This window comes from Benincasa hispida, chromosome 10, assembly GCF_009727055.1.
Source record: "Benincasa hispida cultivar B227 chromosome 10, ASM972705v1, whole genome shotgun sequence".
Classification (NCBI taxonomy): Eukaryota; Viridiplantae; Streptophyta; class Magnoliopsida; order Cucurbitales; family Cucurbitaceae; genus Benincasa; species Benincasa hispida.
Window position 1 is genome coordinate 33,686,198 of NC_052358.1, and position 11,568 is coordinate 33,697,765.

General features: G+C 34.3%; 1 protein-coding gene across 1 annotated transcript; it reads right to left on the minus strand.

The window, feature by feature from the left end:
* Positions 1–2,232: 2,232 nt before the first annotated feature.
* Positions 2,233–10,113, minus strand: LOC120088695 (ATP-dependent helicase rhp16). Its single transcript, XM_039046118.1, has 16 exons — positions 9,813–10,113; positions 9,198–9,266; positions 7,785–8,872; positions 7,493–7,615; positions 7,336–7,409; positions 7,137–7,197; positions 6,909–7,055; positions 6,743–6,828; positions 5,644–5,713; positions 4,835–4,960; positions 3,877–4,110; positions 3,366–3,470; positions 3,131–3,283; positions 2,867–2,955; positions 2,704–2,784; positions 2,233–2,611 (listed from the first exon to the last, which is right to left on the minus strand). The coding sequence occupies exons 1-16, from the start codon at positions 9,856–9,858 to the stop codon at positions 2,542–2,544; spliced, it is 2,622 nt and encodes an 873-aa protein (XP_038902046.1). The 5' UTR covers positions 9,859–10,113; the 3' UTR covers positions 2,233–2,541.
* Between the last annotated feature and the right edge of the window lie 1,455 nt (positions 10,114–11,568).

Sequence of the window (11,568 nt, forward strand, 5' to 3'; positions counted from 1 at the left end):
TGCATACATGTGATATGCTTCTATATATTACTAATAGAAGCCTATCACAAATGCTTCAATCAATGATAAAGTTTTATCCCTTTTGCTAGTTGATCACATAACTTGACATATCATCTCTTGTGCACTTGCCATGAAAACATCCTCTATGCATGTGGTTGGTTGGCCATGAAAACGTATCATTGATACAAATGACTTGTCATAAACGTCATTATGCTAACAATTTATTAGCGATAGAAATAGATTTTTATCATTCATAAACAACACACATTCCTAATTGAAGTCTATCAACTATAGGCCTCAATCAGAATATCAACTGTCTAACAATAGTAGGTTATCACTAATAGACTATATGTTTTTAATTATCATTGATAGACTATATGTATTCTGGTTGAAATCTACAAACGAAAGTCGTCTATCACTGATAGAATTCAATTAGGATGCTCAAGTCTATCATTGATGGACTACATGCACAAGTTTTATTTCTCTTTTCACCAATTGGCAGTACATCCTTTGCCTTTGGTGTTATCCTGCTTGACATTTAACAACTAGAGGTATATTCATGTCAAGATCTACGTAGCTCCATTCAGGATGAAACTCAATCCAACAAATTGAAACTAAGTTGATATCAACATAAAAATGATATTGTGTAAATTAACTATGCACATAAATCAATGATGCAAGTCTATCTCAGACAATAGATAGAGGTTGATTGCTAATAGACTATCAATAAAACCAAAGTGATTAAAACCATTCTCTCTCAAAGAAAAAGAAACCAAAGTGATTAAATTTAAAGAACAATCTATCAATATGCACAAAATGATACTGATGATATTAATCCATCAATAATCAAAATACTATAAGGCTCAAAGATAATATACTTCAAATATTGGACATAGGTAACAAAAAATATATAAATAAAAAATAAGGTCCATTTAATAATTATTATTTTTTTTTTTTTTGAAAATTAAGTTTAATTCCTCTTAATTTCTTACCATGATTTCCATCTTTTTAAGTAAAAAAATTTTTAAATTTTTAACCAAATTTCAAAAACAAAAATAAGTCTTAAAATTTATTTTTTTTTAGTATTCAAAACTTGATTTGGATTTTGAAAACAATGGTCAAAAGTATATAAAAGAGCAATAAATTTAGAGGTAGAAAAGATGTTTATAGACTTACTTTTCAAAAACTAAAAACTGAGGTCATATTTGATAAAGATTTCGTAATTTATTTTTAAAAATTAAATCTATTTCCTTCCCATTTCTTATAACAATCTACATTTTTCTTAAGTACAATGATTGAATTCTTAACCAAATTCTAAAAACAAAAACAAGTTTTCAAAAACTACTTTTAAGCCATTGATAAAAAGTAGATAACAAATAAATAAATTTAGAGGTAGAAATAGACTTAATTTTAAATTTTTTAAAAAAAAAAACACAAAAAACAAATCATTACCAAATAAAGTCTAAAAAACCAAACGGTTAGATAACCATTTCAACTAATGTTTTTTATTTTTGAAAATTAAGCATATTTTCTCTTAATATCTTAAGATGAGTAGTATTCTTAATCAAATTTCAAAAAACAAAAATAAGTTTTAAATAGTTACTAAACCGACCCTAATAATTGGTCTTTTAAACAAACACTTAGACACGTCTTTTAACTTAACACATCAGCCAAAGGCTTGGTGATACATTAAAAAGAGAGAAATTTACCGACCGACTTTCTCCGTCATAGAGCAATTAACAAAAAAACCTAAAAGGTTGTCCATCAATTGATAGCCATTACTACCAAACATATCGAAAACACGTAAAACATCTACTACTACTACTAAGCTTGTTTTGGACTGGACAAAAACGCATAGTTTGCAAATTATGGGATGCACTCTATTTTGAGCTCCCCGTTGGTAGTAAGCCATAATATACGATCAGAGATTAATCTATGCATCAAAGACGTTTTCATTAACAGATCAATTTTGTTTCTATGGTTACAATTTTTTAAATGACTAGTTCCAAAACCATTTCAAATTTGTTATGAACTACTAAAGAATAGATGATCAAATTCCTCCCCTACATTTGTTCAACTAAAAGATATCCAAGTTATGAACCAATAAACCAACGGATGGTTTGTTCTCTTCCTAGGAAAAACAATACTAATCAATAATATTTTCAGCAACTGTTAAATGAATGTAGAGGCATTAGAGAACCTATGAACTTTGCCACAGAAAAGTCAAGATCCTATTCTCTTAACTCCTTTTCCTTCTATTGCGTCATGTGTGCTTAAGAGAGAAAGAGAGAGAGACTTACAGAAAATGTCGAAAGCATCGTTGAACTAATGTTCTGATGCTTTCACTTTCAGCCCACAACTTGACAGACCTCAGTCCCGTAAACAAAAATGGACTCACTCAACCAAAATATGATCAAAAGCATTTACACAGAATCAAAATTTGGATTTAGATGGAGAAAAGGGGTATGAGTGTGTGCATGTACATGAACATAACCTTAGGTCTGTTCTGTGAGCGAAGGTATTATTTTGTTGTGAACTTGGTCAAAGGAACAGAAATCTCATGTCATCCAAGCTTAATTTTCCCAGGGCCTCGTTAGAGCCACCTACAGTTCTGCATAGAGAAGCAGAAAGCATTTTTGTAAGATCAAAAGGCAGGCACGACAAGGAATGATGTGTCAGTTGTGTTATATCATTCTAACGTACCCTTCAAATACCAGTTCTTTCCTCTCTTGCAGCTTCAAAATCCTCTCCTCGATAGAGTTTTCAATAATGAATCTCGTAATTCTGTTGATGTCAAACGCATATTAGTCCTGTATTTTGAGACTATAGTAGAAAAATGGCAATTATATTTATCAAAATACTGCACCTGATAGGTTTATATTGCCCAATTCGATGGATTCTGTCTTGTGCTTGCCGTTCCACAGCAGGATTCCACCAAGGGTCCATGATGAAGACCTGAAGTGAAGATCAAAGGAGGAAAATACAGTGTATTCATCACCGAACACAAACGATTAATTTGATGAGCAAAAACATATTTATGCACGACAAATAACTGCACCATGCTGCATCTGCATATTATTGAGGTCATGTGCATGTTTAATTGCATAATCAATCAAAAGAAACTCCTTACATTCGATGCCACAGTGAGATTGAGGGCAATCCCTCCAGCTTTTAAGCTCATTAGAAAAATCTTGCAATCAGGATCGTCAATGAATCTATTAATAGCATCACCTCTTTGAGTCAAGGACATGCTTCCAATTAATTGAACGCAGGTAATACCAGACTGCAAAGGGTTCGTTGCATTCCATAAAGTGAATTATTGTACTTGAAATCAGAAGAGGAATCTAAATGCTTATTCTACTCACCTTGGTTAGGGAATAGTTTATGAGATCCAAAAATGACGTGAATTGGCTAAAAACGATTCCTTTGGCAGAACCATCTCGTTCAAACATGAATCTAATTTCTTCTCTCTGGAGTAGGAAAAAAAATGAAGACATGAAAAAATGAGATCAAGACAAGACTCCGGAGTCTTGTGTAATAGCTATAATCTTATGAAGATAAAAACAACAGAAATTACAAAACCACACATTCTCAACTGGAGTGATCTTTATCAAGACAAGACTCCAGAGTGTTGTACTACAAACTCTTTCGTCAACAGAGATACATTTCTCTTACAATGAAAAAGAAATCCAGAAATACTTACTCAATTTGGAAGAAAACAGCACGGTACAAATTTTCAAGTATAATATTAAGCTAGCAGCTACCAAGTCAAAGTGTCACCAAATACATAAAACGTAACGTACATGACAAAATGCTCATTTCTTCATTTACATTCAAAGACTAAATACAAATAGGGTAGTCTTGAATAAAACATACCAAAGCTTCTATTTTTGTGCTTGTCTGAAAATTTTCCAACTGTATTCTGTTAAGTATACTTGAAGATTTAAACCCCTTGATTGTATTTTTAACGGTTTGATCTCTAACAGCCAGACTTGTGCTGAAGTCAATGGTGAGCATCTTTGAGCAAGAAGGACATGAGACACGCTTCGAAAAATCATTGGTATAATCAATTATGCAGGCCTTACAAAATGTGTGCTCGCAAGAGCTAACCTGATAGAATATAAGACATTACTAAAGTGGCTTGTAGATCATATATGAAGTGAACAGAAGCAATAATCATGGTATTAAATTCAAACATAATGAACAATAAATTTCTCTCTAGAATAATATTAAATGACATCAAATTCAATATTAACTGTTAGAGATTCAATCTCAACACATTAGTTATTTCAAGACTAGTTGAGGGATTTATTCTAAGTAATTTGCTACCGTTACAAATTCAGTTTAGTATGGTAGCGATCAAATACCAGATGTTCCACTTCCAGCAACGTCCTCTGATAGACCCCCAGTTACTAAGGTATACACTCGGAGGAATAAGGAGAAAAGGGGCGAGCAAAATAATGTCAAACATGAGGAGTGAAAGTTGTTTTACCTGGGTGAGTGTGTTTGATTGTGTGGGGTCCATGGGATTCGGTTAGTTGGAGAAAAGTCTATATAGAGGCAGAGAGGGAGGCAGTGAGTTTTTATCTTATGCCCAGAGTCAGTTTTTAACTTATTATCTTTTGGGCATACTGTTTTGTAGCTCTTTTGAGCATTAGAGGGAAAGGGAGAGATTTGAACTCCCTTGAGCACACTGGAGCACACAAAAGATGAATATTTGAAACCTCATACATTCAATGAAAATTTATATTCTCAAACAGCAGAAAAAAGAAAATAGGAAAGGGAGGGATAGTGGGGATTCACCAAAGCTTCTTGTCACAACAAAAACACTCACCACAGGTTCTTCTGCTGGCTCATGACAAATTCCACATAATTGGTTGTTATTATCAGAATCAGCAATGCTTCCACAACTTATGGCATTAGTTTTAGAATACACCACGAGATATGGATGATTAACTGCCTGGAACATTATGAGAAAATGAAATAAATAAAAATCATTAGTAGATCAACTATGGAATGTTTTTAAAACAAATCTATTGGCAAAAGTTTTTGTTAAATTGAGGTTAACATGATAAAATACATCTATTTAAATTGCCAGTGAGAGAAGTAAGGAATCATCATAAGATAAATTCAATCCAATGCATAAATTGAGAAAATAGAAAGCAATAAAATTCTTTATCCATATTTCTCAAAATAAAAGTACTAAGTTCTTTAATCATTTTATTTGAGTTCTGTTAAGATTAACATCTCCATTATATAAATTGTCCATGTTGAAACTTATAGCTAGTATGGTTTTATTCTTTGACATAACTTTACTCCAAAAAATCATTACACATGTTGCCCTTGATTGCACTTCTAAACGATGTTGGCCGATTTACATTTCAAACTTGTGAATCTAATGCTCAATTTAAATTCTAGTACTTCCTCAAACTCCAAAGACTAACAATCGATATAATGTCTCAAGATCAACATCTCCATTATATGAAATTGTCCATGCTGAAACTTATTCCACTTCTAAACAATGTTGGGCAATTCACATATCAAACTCGTGAATCTAATGCTCAATTTAAATTCTAGTACTTCCTCAAACTCCAAAGACTAACAATCAATATAAATTTCCAAGCCTAACCAGAAGCCACAGACCTGCCTCAAGCGAATCAAAAGGTCAAATATGTGTGCATAATTACTTGTTGCTGTTCCAGCTGCCACAAAACTAAAAGGAGAAATACATTAAACAATCTCACATGGCATCTATCATCAATGTTTGCATTCTCATATTGGCTGAATAGTGGAAGAAAACATAATCTTTAAAGAAATGATTGGAAATAACCTCCAAAGCACACACACAAGAAATGGCAGATTAGACCAACGGCATTTTTTTGCCAATTGTCAAGTAGGAAAATTGAGTATCAAGGTTATATAGAAGTCCATTCCCCTAACTCTTTCCCTTCAGCAGACTGAGGCAGGATTTAGGAATTATTTTGAGTTTCTTAAAAAGTGCCCCTTCAATCATTTTAACTAATTTATGTCTGATCTCCTAAATAAAATAGAATAAAAATAATAACTAATTTGAGTGTTTGGTAAAAACCAATTCTAAACTGAAATTTTCATACACGCTTCAGTTCTTTCTCAATTATAGTGCTGCTTCAGAGAATAGCTTTCTGAATAATCAACATTTTCATTGATAACATTAAATATGCATTCAGAGTAGTACAATATGAATTCTCAGTTCAGTTACTTCCTGCCCCTTGATCTTTTTTTCACGGTACAGTAACATCTTCCTTCCAAAAACTATGCAGCCATTCCATATTCACCCACACAAAGTAAATTCCACCATAGCTATCTAACGAAAAATGATTCAAATGGAACCAGGAAAAAAGAATGCAATTCAAATGAGACAAATTACCAAGTCTCGGCCTTGACAAAAGCCTCAAGCTTCTACATCTAAGATTTTAGCCTAGGTAAAAAAGTAAAGTGATAGCAAAAACTTGGAGAATAGTTTCAACTACAAAAGCAATCATTTTCTATATTCACACATCTTCAAATTAAATTCCAGAACTAGAAGACTTCATATAGTAATAAAACATTTTCCAAAGTAGTCCCCACATTTTTAATCGCCTGCATCAAATGCAGCTGCATTCATAAGCACTGAAGAGACTTTGATCTTAAGATGGATCAAAGCTGCGTAAACAGGTTAATAAAAAACAAAACAAAAAGGCAGTAGATAATGATGGTCACTCACGTATTAAATTTTGCTCGACTGTCATTATACAATGATTCATAGAAGTCTTCTTCTTGAATGTCAAGGGTATCTCGCCTAATTGAAACCTATGAGAGGATTGGTAGGAACTAAAGTTAGTTTCTCCATCGATAAGAACTAACAAACTTAAGTGTGTATGTCCACTTACAATACTTGGAGGAAGAGCAAGTTCAGCAGCTCTACCCTTTTTGGTGCGTCGGAGTACAGTGCTACTTAAAATCTTATGCTTCAGCAATATCATACCTCTTTTAAACTCTGGACCTCTCCCAAAATTTTGAATCCGTAGAGTAATATTCTTCCAAAGCAAAACATAATAATCAAAAAACATAGTTTAACATTACCGAGATATAAAAATGACACACATTGCAGAACTTACCTTATTCCACCAGCAAAAATGCCGCACACGTTTATGAGGGCAGTTTGGACAGGTAGGAGAACTGTAATTGCCCATGAGGGTCCAACATCACATGATTTTTTATAAGAAAATTAATGAGTCCAAAAACAAGGAAGCTTATAAAAATTTCAAATGAAAATTTACGAAGTAATGCAGAACAATCTTGAATCTCAACTAATACCTATGATCGAGTGTTCTACAATCACAGTCCTTACAAAAGTAGAAAGAATATGGGACAATTTGCAGGAAGCGAATCTGAGAGTATCCAAAAACACGTTAATTTAAGAAGGAACACTTTCCTCAGAGGTAGACAATGTTCTAAACAAAGCAAAACTTACAAGAGAGTAAAGCTCCCCTACGCGATTCTGGATAGGTGTGCCACTTAAAGCCCATCTAAATGAAGAAGAAATCGCAAGAACAGCTTTTGCAGTATTAGACAGCCTATCTTTTATGAAATGCGCCTACGTTTGCATAAAATTTTGTTATATTTCAACAGCAACTAGAACCAATCAAACTACTGATGGAAATCAAGTTGTGCAGGTTTCTTTTTTCCCTTGTTCTTACCCAAAAAAAAAAACATACAAAAAAGAACAACAAACAAAAAGAAAACAGATGGTTTTAGAATCTCACCTCATCCAAAATGACACGGTCCCATATCACAGAATGCAATACTGATTTCCCACAAGGTTTTTCATCATTCTCATTCTGCCCCATTGTCTGTCCAAGAGTGCTTTTCTGGCCACCACGCTTGTGAACATTATTGTTCTTACCTTTCGCAGATTCTTCCTGTTTATATATTTGTGGTTGTATAGGCCTTTTTCTTTGTTGCTTAGCCTGCTTCTCTGTTTTGACAGCATCAGGCCCACAAATGTACATCAAGTGAAACTTCAACTTCTTCTTATAAAATAGTTTATTACAGTAGGGGCACCTATCCTTGGGAGGCATCAGATGTTTCCTGTAATCAGCCTCAACGACAGAGTATGTGGTAATAACAAAATCATATTCTGATAAAATCTCAAGACTCTGTACACGTTTTGGACCATGATACACAAGCACCTTGTAACTTCCCTTTGATGTGAAACGATCAATCTCACTTACCCACTGGCTCACAGCAACCACAGGACATATCACAAGTGTCGCTTTGATCGAAGGTAAGTCCTTGGAAGAACTTGGATGTGTTGAGGGTCTCCTCAGTCCAGAAGTTCCAGATAGTTGACGTTTAGCAAGTACCAGGGCAATAGCTTGGATGGTTTTTCCCATTCCCATTTCATCTGCAAGTATCCCACCTTTAATTGAAGAATCTTCCTGCTTCAGTGCCCAAGCTAGCCACTCTTTCTGGTACCGTAGTAGGGGCATCGTAAGTGCAGAGGGTGTTTCTACAGCTTCAGTCAATACTTCATTTTGATTAGCCAAATCAAAATCTTTTTCAATGTTTTCATCGATCCATCTCTCATATTCTTCCTCCCAGACATTCCACAAAAGGGTAGGTTTTGGCTTCTTCTTTCTTGAGTACTTGGTCTTTGGCTTCTCTATATCAACCACACCCTGGGAGTTGGCAATTTCTGGTTTCTGATTGTGTATGTTTTCATCATTACCTACATTGCTTCCCACTTCCTGCTCAATGCTAGGCCCCTCCTTTTTAATACGTTTTCTCCGTGTCTTTGCTCTAGACTTCTTTATTGAAGGCTCACCGGAGTCCTCAGAACTCGAGGAAAGAACTGCCCAATTAAAACTGTCAACTCATGGTTTAACGTCGATCCCAGTTATACTATTTGTTCATGATGATATAACCTGTTAGGTAAATGAGTAAAACCAAAGGAAGGCGTTGCAGGCACAGCTGACGTGAACAAAAGATTTTTGAAGAGATTGTTCGAGAGAAAAGTTCACTTAACCGAACAAACATGCACGTACACCGATGAAATGAGAAAGAAAAAGAAAACCTATACAGAAATAGTTGACACCAGAACTGATCCAGCTTGCAACATATTTTCTTACCAGGACTACCATAATTAAAATATCTACAGCCAAAAGAAACCACGATACCTTCACATCCGCTGTCAGAAACAAGAGATGACACGTCTATATCATCAGAGGCATCTCGGTCTCCGTTTCCTGCTCCAATAACAAAACGATGTAATCACATAACTATTTCACAATTCATCGATCTTTCCCCCAAAAACAGTGGGAAAAAGAGGAAACAAAAAACACAGAATGTGCAGAGAGATTGTGTATTTCTAGTTCGAAAGACATTACATCTCTATAAAACCTCCTCCAGCACAACAGTATCAAAAAAAATCAAAACATTTTGTTTTCAAAAACACGCTGAAACGCAATCTTAGATCCTGCAGTGCCGCAATCGAGTTAAAATCATAGCCATACATCCTCGTTGCGCCACAATCGCTTATTCCAGTACAAGAAATTCACAACATCTAAACAGAATTTCCTCCGGCACAACAATATCAAATAACTCAAACAATCTTAATTCAAAAACACGCCAAACATAATCTTAAATCCTACAATGCCGTAATGGATTTAAAAGCATAGCAAAACCTCCTTGTTTTCTAGTAAATTAAACATTAGGTTTTCAAGAAACAGAAAATTCTAAAGAAATACACAGTATACGATACATGAACAAAACGCACAAAATCGAAACCGTACCTTCGATAAATACGTTGGAGGTCGTTTTACGAGGACGAAGCTTCATCGGAAGAACGAAACGCTGCGATCTTCTCCTCTTTAATTCTCCTCTCCGGGCGATGACGGACGCTTGAGCAGCAGCAGCAGCAAGAAGAAGAAGAAGAGGAGGAGGAGGAGGCGACAGCAGCTGTGCAGTGAGAAAGGACCGGCAGCGAAGGGAAAGTACGGAGAAGAAAACGAAGGGAGAGTGAAGGATGCGTTGAAGTTGAATGAGTGTGATAGGATCGGCGGGAAAGGGGTTGGTTATGATTACTGTGATTGCGAGCGCGAAAATCCATGTTTATGAGTTAAAGAGTGGGGTCCACCAAACGGTGCGTTTCATGTTCATTCCGAGAAGACGCTTAAAACTTCCCCAACAAGTTATCGTATTAGTAGTAAATGTTTGTGTGCTTATTTTACATTGGCGGCCGACCATTCCGACGTGACTTACATCACGTGAGATATCTGATGTTGGAATAATTTCTCTAGTTCAGAAACACTTGTTAAATTACAAATTACACCCTCCACATTATGTCGAATACAACTTTCAATTTTCCCAATGGAAAGGGTGTTAAAAAAAACTCAATTTCAATGATAAAATTCTATTTGGACGGTTTGGTAGCCCGACTCGAGTTGTGTTGAGTGAGTACAACAAGTTGTACCCGTATTTTTTGTTCGGATAAAAATAAAACGATAGGTTTAATAATCATCAATTTATCACTCTCGCTCTCGTTTGTTTTTCATGTATTTTCATTACTCTCCCAATTTATAGTTAATCTCTCTCATACATCTCTTCACATGTGCTCTTCTTCTCTCATCGTCTCTCTTCTCTCGTTATATAGTTCGCCTTTTTCATCTTCTCTTTTTTTTACTTTGTTTGGCTTGTACGGGTTTTATTTTCCTTTTCTTCCTCGACTCCTCTTTTCTCTTTTTTTATTTTCCTTTTATGGTTGTACAATTTCTGTAATCCACAATTTTAAAGTTTTTTGGAATTTATGTCCTAGGTTTGGATCTGTATGTTCTCATTTTGGTTTCCTCATGATCAGTTACAAATCTTGTATTCTAATTGTTATGTTTATACATCTTAATCAGTCTGCCATTTTTTAACTAATCGATTGATTTTTTTTTTGCTTCCATTTAAATTGATTTTAGTATTCTTTTCTTCCTATTTTATACATTGAAATTGAACTTCAGTTTTACAAAATTTTCATATGATAATTTTAATTTTTTAGAGTTGGAATTTTGCCAAGAAAGAGATATACACAATCTTGAGGTCTCTTGTATAAAAATTTTATAGAGAATTTGTTATGTTATGCAAATGGAAAAGAATTGGAAGTTCTTTTGTTTTTGTCTTAGAAAAGTTTGGAAAATATGTGTATTGTTGAAAATTAAAATCAACACTAGCAAAAAAAAGACAAAGACAAAATCAATTTAATTTAGAAAAACTACACCAGATATTTCAACTCAACTCAACTATGCACTCCAAAACATAGACTTTCTGATTCAACTATGAAAATAAGGGCCTCCATTCGAAAAATTTGTGAAAAATGTCGCCTGATTTGTAGGCGAAGACAAATTATGGTAATTTGTTCCAATCCGAGACATAAATAAAGACAAGGATAATCTTTATTAAAAAAAAAAAAAAAAAAAAAAAAAAAAAAAAAACCCTAAAGGCCACCCACAATATACACATAAAAATAAAATTAAAGGATCCGTTTTGACATGAAATGGATATATC